Source organism: Sarcophilus harrisii, chromosome 4, assembly GCF_902635505.1.
Source record: "Sarcophilus harrisii chromosome 4, mSarHar1.11, whole genome shotgun sequence".
In the NCBI taxonomy this organism is placed as follows: domain Eukaryota; kingdom Metazoa; phylum Chordata; class Mammalia; order Dasyuromorphia; family Dasyuridae; genus Sarcophilus; species Sarcophilus harrisii.
The window spans coordinates 321,193,835-321,215,536 of record NC_045429.1 but is presented as its reverse complement, the minus strand read 5'-3'; the positions used below and the strand labels follow the sequence as shown (position 1 = coordinate 321,215,536).

The following is a 21,702-nucleotide window of genomic DNA, read 5'->3' as shown; positions in this document are numbered from 1 at the left end:
AGAAGTAACTTTTCCTTGTGTAGGGATATGCTCTTAATAGTTTCATATCACTTTTATTTTTTGGCAAATGTTGATATACTTATTTTAGACAGATGTTGATTCTAGTATATATAGATTCTCTATATATAGATTATAGTTTTTGTTATTTCTTACATGCTTATTCAGGAGAATATTTCTGGTTGGAATTATTGTAATTATGATTGAATATCTGCTTTTAAAAATATTCAAACAAATTCAAAATATCTCTTCTCTGGAAAAAAAAAAAGAGGATCATTGGACTCTGGACACCTAGAATCAAAAAATCAGTTGATGTTTATTAAAAAATAATGGGGAGCTTTCTGCTGTGGTAACCTTCATGGTAGATTAGAGTTGCATAGGGCAAATGGGAATCCGTAAGTGGCAGCTCAAGCCTTAGGGACACATGTGGTAAGAGGAGATGCTCAGGGTAGAATCTTGAATAAAGACAGTTATTGGGTTTTTTCTGTCATTCTCGGATTCTAGGCTACAGGCATAGGATGGAAACATTGATTATTCATGATGGGGCTTTTTATTTGATATTATTGTAATGAACACCATTTAGTTTCCATTTGGGAAATATTAACACTTTGAAGGGGGAAGGTTTTGTACTGTCAGCCCTTAATTGAGTTGGGCTACAGGCAATGAGGACCCTGTAGTCCTATCCCTGTATTAACTGTATGAGTGAATCTTCCTTAGGAATTTGTGGCTACACCTGCATTTTTGATTTCCTTCACAAGCTAATTGTACAATATGTCAGAGTCTGATTCTTTTTGTACAGCAAAATAATGTTTTGGTCATGTATACTTATTGTGTATCTAATTTATATTTTAATATATTTAACATCTACTGGTCATTCTACCATCTAGGGGAAGGGGTGGGGGGGGTAAGAGGTGAAAAATTGGAACAAGAGGTTTGGCAATTGTTAATGCTATAAAGTTACCCATGTATATATCCTGTAAATAAAAGGCTATTAAATAAAAAATATATATATATATAGAAGCAAAAAAAAAAAAAGGAATTTGTGGCTATACAGAAAATTAAACTCTCAGGATTTGAAGAATTTAAATGAAATAGTTTTATTTGTTTTTTACCCCCAACCATCCCTGCCAAAATGTGTTGTCTTGACCTTTAACTGCTGTGCTCAGCCTTTTAGAGTCTTCAGTAAAAGTAGACTGAAACAGGAGGAATGTGGTTAGGTGAAAGGCCAGGGTGGAGGAGTTTGCTAGATGTGATTTTTTTTCCTGCATTATTCTCCTCTTCCCTCATTTCTCCCCACATCTTTGGTGAAGACATTGAAGAACTTATCCTAGAGCAGGAAGACATAAGACTACAGGCCAGACACCACAAAACATTCTCCATTCTCAGAATAGTCTTTACTTGCTTCATCTTGTCCAACCCTCCAAAAATGATCTCTGCAACTTCTGTTATTTTAGAATCTCACAGTATCCTCTGTGGAGGTCATTGACCAGAGGACTTGACTTTGGGTAGAGGTGATGGCTTTCTGGCAGGGATTGGCAGACAAATTTCTTCTCTTCTCATAAAAGTTAATTTGCTTCATTTTTTTGAGATTTGGGAGTCAGACATCGGAGACAGAGGTTGAAAAAAATTGCAAAGAGTAAGAGAACCACAATTGTGAGGTAGAACAAGAACATTACCAGCAAGGGCCCATATGACCACGGGTCACTTAGGTTCTTTGATTTAGGGTTCTGGATAAAATCTTCTGCAACAGATGATATAGATTCCTCCATTGTACCTGCAAGGGAAGATGTAGGCTGGTGGGCAAAATCTGTGGCAAAGAATATGCTTCTGTACCTCTACTTTTGTGCTTCTTTTTTTTTTTTTTTTTTTTTAAATTTAATAGCCTTTTATTTACAGGATATATACATGGGTAACTTTACAGCATTAACAATTGCCAAACCTCTTGTTCCAAATTTTCACCTCTTACCCCCCCACCCCCTCCCCTAGATGGCAGGATGACCAGTAGATGTTAAATATATTAAAATAGAACTTAGATACACAATAAGTATACATGACCAAAACATTATTTTGCTGTACAAAAAGAATCAGGCTCTGAATTATTGTACAATTAGCTTGTGAAGGAAATCAAAAATGCAGGTGGGCATAAATATAGGGATTGGGAATTTAATGTAATGGTTTTTAGTCATCTCCCAGAGTTATTTTTCTGGGCATATGTGCTTCTTTTCTTAATCATTTAAGTAAAATATTGGCCTATTTGAGTCATTGGACATAAGAAGGAATGACTATCAGACAGCTGAGGAAAATCAGGCAATATCTTAAAACACATTGTCTCCCTATATTTGCTTTTTAGCCACACCTCCTCATATTAAATGGAAATGGAAGTGAACAACCCAACCCTAACCCATTTCTTGAGTCCTTCCCAACTGAAGCCCAGGTGCCACATCATGTCCTTCACCCCATATGATTCCTGTCCTGGTTACCAGGTCATTTGGAACATTTTTAGAGGATACGCATGGGGACCAAAATGGGCGGTATCTTCAGAACCGTCTTGGGACTGAGATCTAAAAGGAGATTCTCAGAAAACTGTCCATGGGGTCAGGCACCCCTGCCATGGAATCCTTTGGGAAGGGGACTGACAGCCAGAGGGTTGGGATCTGGAAAACCAACTGGAGTAATTGTTACCTAATTCTGTTGTCACTGTTGTGTATGCTCTGTCCCCCCCACCTACGGCTATTTGAAACTGTTAGTCCAGACTTCAATCCACTGCACAAATAAGCTCGTTGGAGCTGTTCTGAGACGTTGAGGAGAGAGCAGGTAGAAAGAGCTGGTATCTCTAGTGTTAGAAAGAAGAACCAGATCCCTCTATAACTACTTCCACACCATTGTTACCAAGGCAACAAGGCAGAACTGCATGTGGCTGCCTGGCAACAACAATCATTTCCCTTCGACTTTCCATATTCACCCCTCAGGTGGTGTGCTGCCCTTTTATGACATCTTATTCCCTTGTCTCCCTCTCATTGTCCTTGATGTTCATTTTAAACAAATCACTGCTATATGACAACATTCAAGGTGTGGGGAGGATGCTGTGCAGTAGGATTTCCCCCAGCTAACGTGCCTGAGGCCAGTTCCTTACCTGATGATGATTGTCTAGGTGATCTAGAGGACCTGCTGTACAGCACAGGAAAAGCCTGAAGCCAGTTCTGCCCACGCCTTTGAAAATGTCCTTTAAGTGTTGGGGTGAATGATTAACTATAACCCTGCCCAGTTCTTCCTGGTACTAGTTTCTGGGGAAAGAAAGGATTCTTATCACAACAGAAACCTTATACTTCATTTATCTGGGCAAGAAATTTCCCTAACTGCCTCTTCTAGGACAAATCCACATATCTCTCTAATAATGTGATAGAGAAAATTGAGAGAACTAAAACGGTGTTTCTTAGTGCAACTTAGGGATTTCCACTCTGACTGCAATGTAGCCTTTGAGAACATTTGTGTGTTATTCCTTCCCTAAACATCAGTCATCTCTTGACTAGGATTAGGCCTTGATATGTTTGCAGCCCATTGCTATTTCTTTTTTGTAAAGAGTAGCTCCTCAGAGTTACTTCCCTGTTCTTGTTCTCCATGTTCACTTTTCCTTAATTAAAAAACAAAACAAACAAAAAAAAAAAACATTTACCAGCTTTCCCAGAATTCAGAAGGAATCTGCTAGTTTCAGTGGTTTGACAGGCAGCTGCCATGTTGGCTCAAACCAAGTTCACTAACCTGGGTGCAATTTAAATGAACCTGGAGCTCTTTCAGAGTCTTGTGAAATATGACAACCAGCCAGGGCATTGCCATCATGAATAACCGAGTGAGCAGTCTTTCTTTGCCCTTAGGGTAGAGTGGGAGACATTTGCCTGTAACCAAGATCCTGTGTGGGCAGGACTTCTGCTTCCAGGATTTGGGAAGAGGTGGTCAACACCCCTATAAGTTATATTAGTTTTAGCAGTAGAGCTTTATTTGACTGTATGATAGGAAGAGAGATTCCTAGTACTGAGGAAGGGCTTGTATGTAACTTTTTAGGGCAGCAGCAACATTAGCTAAAATCCAAGGTAAATTAATTCAAACCTCACCACCATCACCTTTCATTGCTTCTCCCTACTCTTTTTATAGAAGGCCTCCTTCCTTATCTGCCTGCTTGTGCTGGCTTTTGTTTTTGTTTTTTCCTGAGAAGAAAGGAGACTTTACCCTTTTGAGTCCCACCCATTTATGTGGAGGTTATTTTGAGAAAGAGTTAAGAGAGTGTGTATGTTTGGGGTGGGAACTGATTGACTTCAACGGAGACAGCGAAACCAGATCCTGGGCCTATGCTTCAAGTTGGAATTGGGAGGCTGAGCTTGTACATATATTCAGGTGTGTCGACTCATAAAGTACTACTGTTCCCCTTCTTCCAAGCACAGTTGTTTGTAGCCTTTATTGCCAAAGCCCATTGGATTCTTGTACTGCTTTTTAAATTTTTATTGGGCTGTTGGGGGGAAGAGGCAGGAAAATATTTGTGTCAGATGAAAATGGTTCCTCCCATTGTCTTTAGTCTTAACCTGTCCAACCAGTGCATGAAAATCAGGAAGTGAAACGAGCAAACAATGCTTGCCTTTCCTGATCTGGTGAGCAATAGCCAGGTTCCTGGACTAAACAGAGGTGGTAGGGAGAGGTGGCAGAGATCTGTAGGGTTAAGTATTTATTCTCAGGTAGCCAGGATAGTGACTAGGAAGCACAGAAGAGGAACTAAATTAGAAATGTTTTCCATTTGATGGCTTTGGATAATTATTGACTTGGAAAAATGAGAAATCACATGCTCTTGGCAATCCCACCATTTGTGGAAACCCTTTCCTCCTTTCACCTTCAATCCTGGGTTTATATCTTTTTCTACCTGAAAAATTCCTTCAAATAGGAACAGAAAACTAGTTGGGGATAGGAGGGAAAGTAGTGTGCTGAATTTTAGATCCAGTTCTGAAACTGGTTTTTAAGACTTCAGGACCAAATCTAGAAACCATTGAAACTTCCATTCATCTCTAACGTTTGGGCAAGATGTTTTTGTTGCCTCCTTCTTACATTGCAGTTAAGGGAAAATAGGAGATGAGACAGGACTTCCGTAGAAACCCTAGCTCTAGCTGAATGCCTCTGAGCCACCCTCATCTGTATTCCTTCTCTAGTTAGTGTTATTTTAACAAATGTTTTGTTCCATTGGGATATTTGGCTTTGATACAGCAAATGGGCAAACCAGTCCCCCCAAGAGTACATTCTCCTGAAAACATTTGGACAAAATGGAATGATTGTGACTGTCATTTCCCACGTTGGTTTTTACCATTTGTTAACAAAAAGAATTTATATTTTAATAATTTGGTGACAATATCTTCTGTTGTATTTGATCTAAGTTTTGCTGCCTTTTTACTATTTAACAGATTTCTCCACATTTAATCAAACCAACCTTCTGCCTGGTTCTTAGCTCCTCCATTTGGGTGGCTTTCGTGGGCACTTGTATAGGACAAGGATAGAGAAGTCAGCATCAATTAATTCCCTTGAGGCTTCTTAGCCTCCATCTCCTCTACTAATAAACCAGCCCTGAAACTCCATGGTAACTGGTACCTTAATGGCACTTTTACTTAGAAGACAAAAGCACATCCTAGAAGAAAGGCATTTTCTCACTCACATGGTTTCAAGACATGTTAATCATAATACAATTTGGCTGCTTCTTTGGTATGGATTAATTGAGTTCTTCCATGGCTAAAAAATGAGATTGTCCTTCTCAAGGCCCTGGGGACAGGCCTACTTCCCTTTCTTTTTGGTAAGGCACAGACCAAGAAAGGAATGAAGACCGTTTATCCATAGTCTCTGGCACTGTTGGCTTATCTTTGGCATCTCTTGTTGAGCGGAAGGTTCATCTGGGCCTAGTGGCTCCCCACTTTTGTCATCAGGTCCCTATCTAGAGTCGGAGCTGGGGAGGGGGGGCCTTTACCTAAGTGGCTGCAGCCTGGCCTGTTGTGGGTCCTCCCAGCAAGCTGGAGCTCTCCATCTGTCCCTCGTCTCGCCTGCTGTGTGCTGTAGGGCCATGGCCAGAAACCCCGGCAGGATTGGGCAGCCTTCTGCTTTGCCTCCTCTCATGATGGTGTCATGGGCTGGACCTGAATCTTCCTGCTTCTCTGGTCAGGGCAGCAGCACTGGGTACAGCAGCAGCTGCAGGCTATTACCAATAACAGCAGCACTGTGGCTAGGGTGGGAGGACGGGGGAGGGGAGGAAAGAAGAGGAAATCTGCATTCCTTGGTTTTTCCGAAGAGAGAATCAAGGGGTGATTGGCCAAGATCAGCCCAGGGCATCCGGAAGCAAACTTTAAAGCAAAGTTTAAACTTTAAGGTTACTCTAGGGCAAGGGCAAGGCAGGGAGTTAGACTCTGCCTGGTTCAAGGTCCTTGGAGCCAGACCAGGCCAGAGTTTTCTGGCTCCGAAGGAACATTTCTTTGACACGTTCATTCAATTTCACTCCAGAGCTGTGAGGCATAGCTCATGTTCGGTAGGGCAGCTAGATCTCTTATTTATGAGTTCCCTGCTCCTGGAGAAGCTTTCAGGCTGGGTGCTGCTCTCCTCAAGGGTCGGGGTGACATGTCATAAGGGTGGCACAGTGGAGAGAGCGCGGGCCCTGGAGTCAGGAAAACCCAAGTTCAAATCTGTCCTCAGAGTCTTAGCAGCTCTGGGATGCTGGGCAAGAACCTCAACCTCTGGCTGCCTCCATTTCCTCAAACTGTATATCAAATAGGGATAATAATGGTACCTAGCACAAAGAATTGTAAGAATCAAAGGACAGGATATTTGTAAAGCACTTAGCCCGATAACTGGGACATATTAGATTCTGTATACGTGCTTATTTCCTCTCCTTCCCTCTTATTTCCCAGTTATAGGTTGGAGAATCTAATAAAGTTAGTTCTAGATCTGTTCTGTTAACCATGGTTGCTACCCCTGCTCCTCCTCCCATATCCCCCTGGCCTCTTTCCTTAGATCTGTCTCCCTATTCCTGCCTTTTGCCCCAAACTGCCACACCTCCATTGCTGTCAGACTGACTGCCCTCACTTCTCTTCACTCTTTGATTACCAAGTTCAAGTTTCCCCTTAGCTACTTCCATTCTAGAAGACACAACCTTGAAAGAAATCTTTTTGTGACCTCTACCCCCAAATCTTCCCTTGGGCCACCCCGGGGCTAGGCCATCAACTCTACCCATTTGCTGGCTATCAGTTTCTCGATGCTAAGAGATCTGGATGCCAAAGAAACCTGAAGTCCCTGACTTACCAATGAAGAAGAGAATGACAGAGAAGGCTGCAATCTCAACGGGCTCGGCCTGAGGCAGCTTCTGTAATTTAAGAAGGAACTTCTGGCCCATCGAGTGCATCTCCTGCAGAAAGTTCTGGGTTGCCATGCTGCACCACACCTCCCTCTAGCCTGTACTGAGAAAGACAGAGAGGCTGGAGTGAGTTAGCGCAGTGCCTCCATACAACTCGGGAGCACCAGAGATCTGCCTTCTACCCACCCTCCACATCGGACTGCCCCATATCTCACTCACAGAACAAGTTTGTCAGGTCTCAGCCATCCTTTCCCTCCTGGGTCACATGGGGAGTCGATCAGGCATTTACCTGCTTGGCTTAGCCCCTCCCTGGCTGGGAGATCTAGACCCTGTTCCTCCCCAGACTTATACCATGAGTGATGAAATTCAGTGATGCATGTACAGAATTCCCTTGTTTTTTTTTCCAAAGGTTTCCTTCTAGGGGAAGAGTTCTACTCCTACTCTGCTAATGGGAGCCCAATTGGTGAGCTCAGTCATAAGGATAAGCCTCAAGCTGTGGTCCTGAAGCAACCTGATAGTCGTCCAAGGATGTGGATCTGTTTGTGTACTAACTGGACGCTGCTGTTGCATTCCTTTGTTTCTGGACAGCACTTCTTGGTTCTGCCTTATACTTCCAACTGGCAGAACCACACTTCAACATCTTAACATTAAGTGACAAGTGGGTCTCCTTGATCCCATTAGTGAAGTAGGAATGGAATTTTTTCCCCAGAAGTAAAGCATTGGAAATGAACAAGGACATTTGGCTCATGGATTATTGAATGTCATCATTTCCTGGGAACAATAGGGAGAAAAAGGATACAGATCTCCCAAGTATGTACTCTTTTAGGAATTCAGTTAGTGTTGATCCTCTTGTGAAGGGTGATTAAGTCTTTGGAAAAAACTAAAGCATACCCATGTTTTTAAGTGTCTTTAAGCCAAAATGGCTCTACCCAGGCTTCCCAGCAGCTCTAAGCTCTTGTTCTCATTGCTAAGGACTCCTCTTATCACTTTTCTTTGTACCCTGTGCTCTCACAAGGAGAAGGGAATGGGTGACAATTTGTCCTTCTAGTTGCCACAAAGAGGTTTTCTATCTTGGGGCTGGGGTTTAAATTCCAGTCTTTCAAGTCTCAATTACAGGGGCTGGTTTGATTAGTGCCAGTCCTCCCTTCCTGTCTGACATGGAGGAAAACACCCTTAGATAAATAGCTGTTCAGCCTCTCCCAGCCACTACCAGCAAGGCTCATTCTTATTCATAGTAGCCTCTGGGAGCCTGGAGCATCTCCAGGGCCTAGCCAGAAAACTAAAGTAAGATCTGTAAGAAGACATTTTCCTTTGGGGAAGAAGGAGTGTTTTGGAGATCAGTGTTGCCCTGCTGGAAACCTGAGAACAGCCCTATTTCAGTCCAGTACCCTGCCCAGACCCATTACACCAAAGGATGTAGGCAAGAAGCAGTTGGAGACAGGAGCCAACACCTAGCTGGTTTTTTGGCCTCTCTTGTTAATGCTTGGCACAGGATTGGAATGTCTGCCAGTCGGATTGTGGCTCGTTCTCTAGTGCCTCTCCTCAGCCATATTTCCTCATAGTTGATTAAGCCCACTTGGCCTTGTTGTTTGTCCCCAAGTACCTTCATTCTAGGAGCCTTGGCTGTGAAGTAGAACTTAGACACTATGCTGGATATGATTTGTCTAGGGAGCAAGTGCTGACTGCCTTTTCCCGTCTCTATCCTCTGTGGTAGATCCCCTCTAGTTTTGCTCATGCTTCTGCCTCTGTTGATTGCCATTTCCTGTAGATGATCATTAGCCTAGTCTTTGATTATGTTCAAAAATGTCTTTAAAGATCTGGGTTGCCATGCCAAAAGACCTGCCTATTGGGCTGTACTTTGGACAGCAGAAAGGCGTTTATTATGGACAGCATTCTACTCCAGAGGATCTTTTTTGGAGTCGTCAGGGTAGCTCAAGAGCTTGAGAACATAGTGCATCCAGATCTCTTACCTCACTGTGCGGCTACTCTCTTCACTTTCCTTAAAGCAGAAATGCAGATTGGCCTCCTGGATCCTTCTGAGAATGAAAAGTAGTAAGAAACTGGAAATTGAGTGGATGCCCATCAGTTGGGAAATGACTGAATGAATTATGGTATCTGAATGTAATGGAATATAATTGTTCTATAAGAAATGATGAGCAGGCTGATTTCAGAAAAGCTTAGAAAGATTTATATGAACTGATGTTGAGTGAAGTGAGCAGAATCAAGAGCATTGCACACACTGTAACAACACAATTATCTAATGATCAACTGTGATAGAGTTGACTCTTTTTAACAATTAGGTAGCTCAAGGCAATTCCAACAAATTTGTTCTGGAAAGTGCCATGAGCATCTAGAGAAAGAACTGTGGAGACTGGATCAAAGCATAATAGTTTCACCTTTTTGATGTTGTTGTTTTGTTTGCTTGATTTTTTTTTTTTATCGTTTTTTTCCCCTTTCCCTTTTGATCTGATTTTTTCTTATGCTGCATTATGAATGTGGAAATATGTTTAGATGAATTATACAGGTTCAGTCTATATAAGATTGCTTGCTACCTAGAGAAGGGGAAGAAAATTTGGAACACAAGGTTTTGCAAAGATGAATTTTGAAAACTCTTTACATGCATTTGGAAAAATAAAATACTATTTTTAAAAAAAGGCACATCAGCCCTGAAGTCAGGAGGACCTGAGTTCAAATTTGACTTCAGACACTTAACACTTCCTAGCTGCGTGACCCTGGGCAAGTCACTTAATCCTAATTACCTCAGAAAAAAAAAGGAATAAGGTCAGAAACTCCAAGCAGCCACTGATTAATGCCAAAATCTGCTCAAAGGACTGACCAGCTCATGAATAATTAACCTGCTGTGGGAATGCTGAAAACCAGTGGAAAATTGTAGCAGCCATTATTTCCAAGAAAGCAAAAGGAGTCCATCCAGTGACCTTCACTTTGCTCTTGCCCTCCTGAAAGGAAGAAGGCCTCCAAGTAGATATCAAGAGAACGCATATACATGTACACAAACATGCACTCCCATCCATGTGTCCCATATTTTCTAGCAGGCTATTTAAAGAGCAGTTACTAATGCTCTTGGTCTCTAGTTTCCCAATGTAAGGAGCAGTCATCAGGTGACTGTCATCTGTGGCATGTGCTCTGACCAGTGTTTCTCAGTGAGCCCCTAAATATTCCCAGCTGCTAGCACAACTGCCAGAATTAGTTTTTTCAGCTAGTGCACTCTCTTCCCTCCCTTCTTTCCTCCCTCCCTCCCTCTCTCCTCTCTCTCTCTTTTCCAAAGAGCTCTCAGCTCTCTGAGGTTTCATCTTCAGGCTAGCCATTATTATTGTTGTTATGTAAAGTGTACATTTCCGGCACATGCTGGAATAGTCTGTTCCCATCATGTGCTGCCTGACTATTCCTATAGTCCTTCAGGACTATATCCTGAGTTGATACTCAAATTGTCATCTGTTCCTACTCATTTGGTTCAGTGCTCTTTTAGGATTGGGAGAGACTGGAAAATTAGAAGCAGCCCCAGCATGAGACACTAAGGAGTAAGGTCCCTGTCTCAGAGCTGTCGTGGGTTCAGGGCTGCTTTGTGTGTCCCAGTGGTTCCCCTGGAGCAGGCTTTGACAGCCGAGAACCCGTCCCATGCAGGAAGTCAGAACCTCTCATGGAAGAGGGGTTTCAGTTAGCGGTTTCCATGTGGCAGTATCTCAGTGGAGACAGAGAGAGTGATGGCTTATTTTCTCATCAGCACCCTGCGTCCCTTCCTGTCAGGCTCCCTGAAGCCCTGGCCGAGAGTCGTTTCCCTCAGTTGACCACGTGGTTCCCATTGCTGCCGAAGTTTTCTTCTCAGCTGCTGGTGGAAGAAACCTTGGCTACATCCCATCCCCTCAGCAGTGCCAAGAACACTTGGCCTATTCCTTGGTCTCCACTTTTCCCTAGTTGTTATTCTTTCCTATTGGAAAACAGCTCTGTTGCTTTGGAGAAAAAAGGAACCAGAGGAGCGACACTTAGGTTAAGGTTAAGGGGTGTGTGTGGTGTGTGTGTGTGTGTGTGTTTTCATTCCTAGGGCTTGGGGAGGATGCAGCCTTTATTCCTTAGGGCTCCCAGCCAAGAGATTTGCTCCCAGGCTAGGACTCCTCTGTGCTGCCTGAGAGGGCTACTTCAAGGCCTGTACCTCACAAGCTGCCACTATCTTAGAGCTTGAATCTCCCATGTCCAGGCTGTTCCTGAGGCCCCTTCTTTCTCTCCCCCAAGTGGGGGAGTGGTGCCCAGGGTGAGGCACCCACGATGAGAAAGCAGGACTGGCAGCTGACCAGGAGAGCTGGGTTTCTCTCCTTTCTCTCCCAACCACTGCCCCTGTAAGGCACTGGCACACTGGTTGTGGGGGGAGGGAAGAGGCTGTCTGGGTCTCTTGCTGCCAGAACAAAAAAGGAAGGACAGCTAGGTACCAGAAGCAGAGTTGGCTTCCTGGGGAGCTTGTCTGGTGAATGCCAGCCCTTGAGCCCAAGCTAGGAGTCTCCTTAGCTGGGAGAATGAAAGGAAGGGCTCTGCTGTGAGAAAGGCACTTTGGTCATTTAGAGAGCAATCCAATGGGTTGTTCCACTGCAGATTTTTCATTTGGGAATGCTTAACCTACTACTGATAGTGAGCTCTCCTAAATAGTAGAGAATCTCTAACTAACTTGCAGACATCCCTTAGGTTTCTGCAGGCCCCAGTGCATCCCAGTCTGCTGAGGTTAAGGTGATTCCCGCACTTGCTCTTACCTGCAGCTCAGCAAAGCAGAGTGGACCAAAGAAAGGAGAAAATCAGCCACCCTCCCCCCCACCCTCCCAATAATGTTTCACGATTTTTACCTTCTTCCAGACCAGCGCCCAACACCTTAATCAAGAAAGGAGGGAGTTGGAGCCACCAGTGGGACTGTGGGAGTGGTCTCAGGGTCCTTTGGCACTCACTGATCCTCCACAGACTTTGGTGGCCCCCTGTTCTCTCCCTCCTGAAGGGCATCTTATAGGCCCCTCCCTGCCCCCCCCAGCCTGTAGTCAGTACCTCTGAACTCAAGGCTCCGGGACAATTGCCTGTCCCCAGTTTGTCTCTGAGCCCTGAGAAGCGCGCCTGCCCAACCTTACCCTAGGAGAATGCGGGCTCCCTTCTGCCGTCGGGCCTTCACCTCATCCTGCCCCTTTCTGGCGTCTCTCTCCCAGCTCCACTTCCCTGAGATCCACTCAGAGGAGCTCTTTTCTCCTGCTGACAACCAGCTGCTCTCTCTGCCTTGGCTTTTTTGTTGTTGGTTGTCCAGGAGATGTGAAGTTTCAGATTACAGGGGAAGGGGGAGGGAAGGGGCAGAGCCAGTTGGTGGTGGCTACTCCCCCAGCACAGGCATCTCACACTTGCTGGGAACTTGGATTTTACATTTCATTTACTTGGATCCACAGCCTGTCTGTGTGGGGGGAGAGGGGACGGAGGAAAGCAGAGGGAAGAGGTGAAGAACCGCCTCTCTTCTGCTGCACTGCTTCCCATGCCCATTTTGTGGTGAGCTGTTCTGGGGTCTGGCTGGGCCTGCCTACTTTGGGATGTTGACTTGAACTGTTTCACTCTGATTAGATCAGAGCAGTTCCTAGAATTCTCTTGCTAAAGACAACCCGAGAGATTTCACCTCAGACAGGGTGGGGAAAGAAGTGAGACGCCCAGAGAACGGGCTCCACCTGGGGATGGGTTTACTTCTCCATTTTTTGCCAGACCCCCTTCTTTTTGCCTTCTTTTCTTAGCTTAGACCATTCTTTTAGGAAAGTTACAGCTTTGGAGTAAGTAGATTGCTCAGACCACCCATGCTTAATCTGTCTTCTTGTTTCTCCAAAGCAGTTTATCCTCACAGATCCCTGGGAAAGACCTCCTTTTAGCTCTTGTGATTACTCAGGACTAAAGGACATGAGTGAAAATCTGGACTCTATAACCTCCACATTTTTATTTAACCCTAAGATTAGCAGATGTTTAAATGGTGCTATGGTATCCGTATGCGATTCAGAAGGTCCCTCCAATAGAGAAAAATAGGTAGTTTCCTCAGAAGTTTGATCGAAGGCAGCAGTTTACCATGTAGTGTGACTATAATAATAAAGGGATTAGTGCCCAGGAAAGTCCTTTCTATTTGATTTTTATCAGATTAGGCCTAGAATCCTTAATGTCATCTTCAGGCTCCTCAGTGACCCCTTCCTTTTCCTAACTGAAACTCAAGAGCAAAAAAACAGAAACAAAACCAAATCAGTTTGAGTGGGTTTTTTTTTCAGGGTCTAAGTAGGCTAAGGAAATTTCCATCATATACAGTGGGGCTCACTGCCCCACATTCCTATCTCCCTGATCTCATCACCCACCCCCAGTCTCAAGGGTGAGTCCTTTTGAATTGAGGGGATGGAGCCTTTTAACATTTGGCTGTCATGCCACAGTGGCAGGCCAAGCAGTCCCCAGGGAAGAGAGAGGAATTGAATGTGGCCCCACTCTGCCCAGCTGTCAAAGGGGCCCTTTCTCTGAAGACAAAACCCCAGTGAGTCAGAGCTCAGTGGTGATGGGAGTGGTGGAAAGAGCCTTCTTTGTGGAAATACTGCTTAGCCACTAGGGATCTAGGGAGAACAGCATAGTCATCCCACTGTCCAGAAAACTCTCACCTGTGATGGGGCAGAGACCTAGAATGAATACATCCATGTACGTAGGCAGCAGCCTAGCAGTTCTGCCTCTGTTCCCCCTTCTTCGTCTTAATCAATATATTGTCTGAAAGCAGAGTGCTAGCCTAGGATTATGTTCCTAAAGCCCAACAACAGCTTTTTAAAAATTTATTTTCAATGAACAAAAAATATTTTTCTCTTTTTTCCATCTTCTTCCTTTGGGGGTGAAAAAGAAAGAAAGAAAAATAAATTACTGTATTGGCCATGCCCAAAAAATAAATGTTTCATTCTCTTTCCATTGTGAGTGATCATTGTATTTGGCAGAGTTATGAAATCTTTTAAAGTAGTCTGTCTTTACAGTGTTGTGATTATTGTATGAATGGTTCCCCTGATTTTGTTTACTTCACTCTGCCTCAATTCATAATGCAGGACTCTGAAATGGTACCTCTTTTCATTTTTTGTGACACAGTGAATTCTATTACATTCATATTCCATAATTTGTTCATTTATTCTTCAATATATGGGCATCATTCTTTGCCACCACCAAGATTGCTACAAGTAGTTTTGTTTATATGGATCCTTTTCTTTCTTTCTTTCTTTTTAATCTCTTCCAAGAAGGTATCCCAATGGTATCCCTGGGTGAAAGGGTATATACAGTTTAATAACATTTTGGGCATAGTTCACTTGCTTTCCAGAATGTCAGGACCAGTTCCCAGCTCCACTAACAGTGCATTAATGTTCTTCAACAATGGCTCTTTTTAAAGATAGCATGTGTGTCCCTTTCCCAAGGCCTTTGCATGTGTCCCAAAGATTGGTTCTCTGTTCTTAATTCAGAATCTGAGTATTCTCTGGAGAAATAGGATCTTATTCCAGAAGTTAAAGAAGCCTGTATGTGTTCCCAACAGGATAGCCAAGAGCTTTAAGGGCAAGGCCTTAGACAGAAAAGGTTTTGGAAAGGGAGACAGTCAAAGGGTGGGGCTGGGACTGCAGAAGAAAGAACCCTGTTCCTTGCCCCTAAAGTTTGTTTATATTTTTGTAAAGCTACTATTCAAAACTACCTAAACACACACACACACACATTTTTGAATTAAGTTGTTGCTCTTGCTTTGAGGGGGCCTTAATGGAATAGCATTTACAGATCTTGCCCTAGTGGGATGACTTCCTAAAAGGAAGCTGCCAGGAATTCAGATCTTTGGACTGAAGTTCTTAGAGTCCACATTCCTGCAAAATATAAATGGTACAGGTTATCCCTGGGCACATATCCTTGCTGTGTGTTTCTGGCAAGCCCCCAAATTGGGTTACTTTGAGTTCAGGAAGTCTCTGCACATTGTCACTTTGCTTCCAGCCCTTCCTTCCTAGGTACTTCATTGAAATAAATGCTCCTTGGATAGCATTTCTTTTATACTGCTTTGTATTAGGGCTATTTGTATGCATACCTTATCTCCCCCACAAAAATATAAGCCCTTATAAAACAGGAAGGATGTCTCATTAACCTTTCTCCCCCTCATAGTAACTTGTTTTTTGAATGTATAAATGACCCTCAAGTGGTTTCCCCTTAAACACCACATATATCTTCTACAATATGGCATTTGACTTGTTAAATACAGCTCAGATTCCTGCCTCCTCCCAGTCTTTACCTTTATTACCTGTTCCAGGTGCCGCCATGCTGCCATTGCCAAGTATTTTGGGGATGCACCCCCTTCCTGCTCCAAAGGCTGTGACCATTGCAAGAGCCCTGGGGCTGTTAGGAAGCAGCTCGACGCTTTGGAGAGGAGCAGTAGCTGGAGTAAGACACAAATCAGAAGCTCTCGTGGGAATGACTCTGACTCAGAGCTGTATGAGGGTGGCCGTAGGGGCTATGACGGCTTTGGCAGGTAAGGGGGGCTTGGTAGCCTGCAGGTGGTGGAGGGAGGAAGAGCATCCTAGCCCATTTTGAGGAAGCTTTGTTCATTTTCCTCAGTATTGTTGGCCCAGGCAAGGGGTTTTCCAACCTGTTAGTTCCTGGATCCTGTAACTGGTCATGTTGGGCAGTACTTGCAGTCTCATGTTGCCTTGGCTAGCCTGGGCCGTGGACTTCAGGGAGGCTTGTTGGGGAAACCTTGCCAGATGACCACAGAGGTTGCTGTGAGGAGGGTGGAGGAAGCTAGCTTGGGACTGGAGATCCTGAGAGTGAGGATTGACATTCAGGTATGATGAGGACTCAGAAAGCAATGGAGCTGAGGGCAGCGATGAAGCCCAAAAACGGGAGTGGAGCCTTTTCTACCGGAATCAGATGAACCTTCGAAAGGTAAAAACTGGAGGTTTGACATGGAGAAATGTCTCATTTAACTGGTTTTTATCGCCCTAAGTTGATAGTACAGGACACTACCCTGAAATGAAGCCAAGCACTGGGAATGTAAATATTAGAAAGAGAATACAGTTCTTGCCTTCGAGGAGTTTACATTCTAAAAGAGGAACAGTGGCCAAGGGACTGTTTTGGTTTAGAAAATTACAGGGATGATGAATGGAGCCATAAAGAAATAGATTGAGGGGCAGCTAGGTGGCACAGTAGTTACAATACCAGCCCTGAAGTCAGGAGGACCTGAGTTCAAATCTGGTCTCAGACACTTAACACTTCCTAGCCGTGTGACCCTGGGAGTGTCACTTAAACCTAATTGCCTCAGCCAAAAAAAAAAAAAAAAAAAAAAAAAGTAGATTGACACACCCTTTTCAGTAGCCATGGTAATATGAATTTGATATCAAACTGAACAGAGGGAAAGAGACATGAATGATATTCCTTTGGTAGCAAGATGTCTGCCAAGAAGTTGGCAAGAGATGTCTTAAGTGTGGCTGGGGCTGTTCAGAAGATGGCACCCACCCTTCCAGAATTGAAAAGGTTAAGTCACCCAGGGCATTGACAACAGCTAGAAAAGAAACCTATTGCCCTTCTGACCATTGCTGGGTTAGGAGATGTCCACTGTAGGCGAAGGGTACAGGAAGGTTTGATGTGTTCACTGTGTCTTTCTATAGGGTAAAGAACCCAAGAAAGAGGAGTTCATCCCCCCAGGTGGGTGTATGATTGGCCCCAGAGCTGGGTAAGTAGGGAACTCGGTAGAGACTGAAGGAATGGGAACCCCAGGTCTTAGGTTATGGGCAATGAGGAGAGAGCCTGTTTGCTCCAGACCCTTCCATTCTGTCTCCAGATGATGACTGTCCCCTAAAGGAAGCCTCCAGCAGGAAGATTCCCCGACTTACTGTGAAGGTGAGGAATAGGCCTGCTCTCTGGCCCTTCCTGCCCCTCTAGCAGCTGCCTGGATTTGTCTGACTCTCCTTTCTCCCTGGTTCTCGGGTAACAGGCTCGGGAACACTGCTTGAAGATGTTGGAGGAAGCCCTGAGCAACAATCTGCACACAGTCTGCCCTGCCGAGAGGTAGGATTCATAACAACAGGAATCACATCCATCTGCACTTTTTTCTTTATATTCAGCCTGAAGGGAGGCCAGAAGCTCATACATTTTAAGTCTTTGTGGTATCCAGGGAGACCCACCTGTGGCCCTCCTCACCGAGGAGAGGCCATTCCCATCCGAGTCAGACTCCTCACCACCAATCCACATCCACCAAGCTGGCGAGATGTCCTAAGTAAAGTTTATTTCCCAGTTGCTCCACTAGGGGGAGACCTTGACTAAAGCTGGACTAATTGAAAGAGCCAGCCCTGTGGACAGAGAAAGGAAGCAGAGGGTCCTCCCTGGGATCTCTCCTCCTCACGGTCCCTGTGGCCTGTCCCAGATACCAGACCGACTTGGCCCATAGTCAGAAAGTTTGTTTCATGCTCTGTCCTTCTCCTGCCTTGGTCTACACTTGCCTGGAGACCTCAGCCATAGAAACCAGGTGGATGACTACCCAGCAGTGACCTTCTATGGGGGAAGTTCAAGGACTGACCGTGACTCTCTACTGCACATATATGCAGGGCATGCTTTGGAGGAGTCAGGGGCAGTGTAAAGACCTCTTCTGGTCACAGTGCTATAAGGGGACTTGGGAGCTGTCCACAACCCTCCCTGACATTTCCACATATGCACACACAGGACTGACCAGAAGGCCCATGCAGTGGAGCTGGAGTATGAGGCGTTCCGAAGTACTAAGATGGCCAATCTGTACAAGGCCAATGTATTGAAAAAGGTAGGCATTTCAGTGAAGGGCATGGGACCCTGGGGAAGAGGAAGAATGTCTGGTTTAGCTCTGAGACCTTTAAGGTCCCTGATCCTGGGACAGTTGGAACCCCCTTTTTACAAAGTGGCCTCTTTTCTTTGATTCTTCCCAGCTCATTACTTCTGCCTTGTGAGCACCAGGGCTTGAACAGAGTGTCTATGTAAACCATTCTTTCTATCAGATGGCATCTTGACAGATCACAGATCACTTAGGATTTTTTGCCTTCTTAATTGCAAGACGATTGGATTGATTTGCTGTATTCTTTACTCATCTCTTCCCTTTTTTGGCCCCAAGGTGGCAGAAATCCACAAAGCCTCCAGTGATGGCAAGCTCTATCCTTCTGGTGATGGTGGGGACCAGAACCACCAGGCCCGGATTGTGCTGCTTGAAGAAGACATCCGACCAGCTTCTCAAGTATATTCAGTGAGTGGGGTGGAGAGGGGTTAATGGGCAGAAGGTACCTTGTTTGGTTTAGTAGACTTCATGGCACTGAACCAGAAACAGATGTGCTTTGTTAACAAAGGAAAGATTTTATCCACTTCTCTCATGATATGTCCCCTTCTCATTTGAGGCATCCTGAAGTACCTCATTTATCACTTTCTAAATTGCCTCCATCTTTTCCTTGGGATAATATAATCCTGATTCCTTGGGTCCTGCTAAGGAAAGGATTCTCTCCTTCCAAGAGGTGCTACCTTCTTTCTTCCTGTCCTCTATATTATTTCCTTCTTCCCCATAGGGCAAAAGCTTGATAGGACTACAGCAGGTAGGGCCAATTAGCAGGTTGGATGGGATCCTGATAGTAAGACCCCTGCGTTATCTTCTTTTCATAGTTCAAATCAAAGCGGATAGGAGCTGGCTTCCGGACAGGCTCCAAGCCCTTCCAAACAGCTGCTGAGCTCTTGCAGAGACCCTTGGTTGAGGAGCAAATACCATCTGTTGGTCCAGAAGGAGGAGACCAACCTTGCCTAAGAGACACCTCCCAGCCTGAAAAGAAGTCAGACCCCCTCCCAGAGCAGAGAGTTCCTGGGGGAGACCTTGAAAGAAGTGGACCATTGCCTGAAAAGAAGGCTAAAAGATCCCCTGGGGACCAGCCTGTCATCAAGTTTCAGGCCAGCAAGAAGCAGCAGTTGCTGGCCAAGGCAGCAAAGAATTCTCAGGAGATAACCCGGTTCTTTTCTCACCAAGGGGCAAAGAGCCCACCCCAGTCTGGCCCATCATCCTTACAAACAGTGGACTTGGGGCCCTCTCCTGAAAGGACTCAGGAATCTGAGTTAGCTCTGGGAAATAGTATAATGGAGGAGGACAAAGCCCTAAGGCATTTGTCTGCCCTAAGCCAGGTAGAGCCCCCTGGTGAGCTGGAATCAAGGTAAGGAAGCTAAGCACCCCAAAAGCTTAGAGACCTCCAAAATCACTAAGAGTAAACTCATCACTTTCTGAGCAGGAGTGGAGGGTGGAGAGAACTACTCACAGTGACTGGGAGGGTGGAATGAAAGCCCTAAACTGAGGCTACTGAGGTTTGAGGAGGAACTTGTGGAAAGAACCAGGACACCCACTTTCTTCTTCCCCAACTTTCCCACTCAGCATCAAGGTCAAATCTGAGGTCCAGCCCATCCTCGCAGAGGACAGCCGACCAAGGAAACGGTCCAGATCCCCTCAGGTATCATTCTAGAACTGAGTCTCTCCTGCCTAAAAATAGGCTGGGACAAGGAGAATGGGGGAGGGAATCAGCTGCCAGAAATTTGCTGAAGGATTTTTGGAGAGTCTGCTAGATTCTTTAGAATTAATTTGAGATCCCCAAGCTGGTTATGCTTCTGCCCTGAAGGAGTAAGATTGAGGTTAGCTCAAGTCTAATTCTTTCTGGTGAAGAAATGGAACCTAGAGTTGACAGGTCCACTGTGGGATTCCAGGCCCAGAAGATTCCAGAGGAGCAGACCCAGAAGAAGCCTCGACCCACATCTAAACCCTCCATCTTGATATCCCCTGAGGCCAAGATCAACAACAACAAAAAAGAAGTGAGTTTTGACCAGAGTATAGAGAACAAAGGCCTTACCCGGCTCCTAGACCCAAGACCCAGGACTTCAAGTGTCTCTCTGAAGGAGACTGCAGACATTGTAGTCAAGTACCTGACCCCTTTCTACAAGGAGGGCAAGTTTGCATCCAAGGTAGGGAGTGTAAACCCCTTCCTCCTCCAGTGCCCTTAGCACACAGGTGTTAGGACTGAGAGGCGCTGGGAGATGGGGAATAGTCAGCCCTGAGGGTGGGCAGCTTCCCTTCCTTGAGGTCTGTCACTCCCTCCCCGGGCTACAGGAAGGGAGCTGTCCCCAGGTGAGGGGCTCGTGGGTAGTTTGGGGAGATGATGAGGCTTATCACCTTTTTCTCTGGCTTCTGGCTTCCCAGGAATTATTTAAAGGGTTTGCCCGCCACCTTTCCCACTTGCTGACCCAGAAGACGTCTCCTTGGGGAAGTGGTGAGTGCCCTGGGCCTTGCTTTGGGAGACTGAGGGGAAGCACCTTGTGGGCAGGGGACGGGCCTCACCCTTCCACGTATTTACAGTGAAAGAAGAGGCCCAGAAACTCATTAAGCAGTTTTTTCAAAACCGGACTAAGTGTGAAAGTGAAAGTGACTGGCTGGACCTGCCTGGCTCAATGCAGATATAACTGATGCTGGGAAGGAGGACGACTGCTATCATCTGGAGAGGCCCCGGGCCTGTCAGTGACTTCATCCCTGGGCCTGACCAGCTTATGGAAGACTGGCTCTGGTCCATGGGCCTGTGGCTTTGGAGAACTGGAGTGGGGATGGAAAAAAGTGCTATAGCTGCTGCTGCTGCTGCTAGGGGAGAGCTTCCCCCTCTCCCAAGGTCTCAGGTTCTGCCTGTGCAAGAGCCTTATTGGAGGCGGGCTGACTTGAATACCTCCATCCCTTGGGACCGAGGATAGAGCTTAGTCCGTACTTTTCTACCTGTAAAGCTAGAAGTCTCCTGTAATCGCTGCTTCCTCATTCTTGTGATTGGGCTTCATTGATTGGCTCTCTCAAAGAAGAGACTAGCTCTGGGGGGGGGGGGGGGGAGGGGGGGGGGGGGGGGGGGGGGGGGGGGGGGGGGGGAATTTGGAGGGTGTCTCCCCTCTGCACTTTCTAATGTGTTGGTAATGTGTTGTTAGTACTACTGTTTGTCTATGTGCCTATATTCCACCTTTACATCCTCTACCTCCCTCTGAAGCCATATCTACCAGTTTTGCCCCCGGGGTGAATGAAACCCTGGGACCCTCTCAGAAGCCATACTTGTCCCAGGTCCATCTGCTAGAGCCAAGATGGCCTGTTAATGATTACAAATCAGAATAAAGGTTTTTATTCTGATCAGGCTCAGCTCTGTTCCCCAGACCTCCAGGCTTTTTTCTTTGGTACTTTTCCTTTCTGTTATTCATATAGATAAGACACATTGATTGTTTGAGGTTTTATTTCTGATGCATCTGCCACCACCAGGCCAGGACTGGACCTGGGTGAGGATGAA

General features: G+C 45.3%; 2 protein-coding genes across 10 annotated transcripts in view; one reads left to right on the top strand and one right to left on the bottom strand.

The window, feature by feature from the left end:
• RECQL5 (RecQ like helicase 5) overlaps positions 1–21,262 on the top strand; it is a 37,938-nt gene extending 16,676 nt beyond the window's left edge. The window contains exons 9-20 of one of the 3 annotated variants that reach the window (XM_012548500.3): positions 15,666–15,884; positions 16,198–16,297; positions 17,020–17,056; positions 17,193–17,251; positions 17,346–17,419; positions 18,071–18,164; positions 18,489–18,617; positions 19,025–19,560; positions 19,776–19,851; positions 20,102–20,206; positions 20,592–20,661; positions 20,748–21,262. In XM_012548500.3, coding sequence (XP_012403954.1) covers positions 15,666–15,884; positions 16,198–16,297; positions 17,020–17,056; positions 17,193–17,251; positions 17,346–17,419; positions 18,071–18,164; positions 18,489–18,617; positions 19,025–19,560; positions 19,776–19,851; positions 20,102–20,206; positions 20,592–20,661; positions 20,748–20,851 — 1,603 coding nt within the window. In that variant the 3' untranslated portion in view covers positions 20,852–21,262. Of the gene's footprint in view, positions 1–7,772; positions 8,230–15,665; positions 15,885–16,197; positions 16,298–17,019; positions 17,057–17,192; positions 17,252–17,345; positions 17,420–18,070; positions 18,165–18,488; positions 18,618–19,024; positions 19,561–19,775; positions 19,852–20,101; positions 20,357–20,591; positions 20,662–20,747 lie in introns of those variants that run through there. The other 2 variants (XM_003768521.4, XM_012548502.3) reach the window with 2 other exon arrangements.
• SMIM5 (small integral membrane protein 5) lies at positions 1,593–12,841 on the bottom strand. 7 transcript variants are annotated; one of them, XR_002770184.2, is made up of 6 exons: positions 12,484–12,838; positions 9,334–9,399; positions 7,312–7,466; positions 5,990–6,241; positions 3,131–3,281; positions 1,593–1,771 (listed from the first exon to the last, which is right to left on the bottom strand). XR_002770184.2 is itself a non-coding variant. In XM_003768466.4 (4 exons), the coding sequence occupies exons 3-4, from the start codon at positions 7,436–7,438 to the stop codon at positions 6,132–6,134; spliced, it is 237 nt and encodes a 78-aa protein (XP_003768514.1). In that variant the 5' UTR covers positions 7,439–7,461; positions 9,334–9,399; positions 12,484–12,841; the 3' UTR covers positions 4,267–6,131. The 7 variants fall into 7 exon arrangements, 5 of the variants coding, with proteins under 5 accessions (XP_003768514.1, XP_031821677.1, XP_012403957.1 ...); XR_002770183.2 differs by lacking the exon at positions 3,131–3,281; XM_003768466.4 differs by lacking the exons at positions 1,593–1,771; positions 3,131–3,281 and having other exon boundaries at positions 4,267–6,241; positions 7,312–7,461; positions 12,484–12,841.
• Positions 21,263–21,702: the final 440 nt, after the last annotated feature.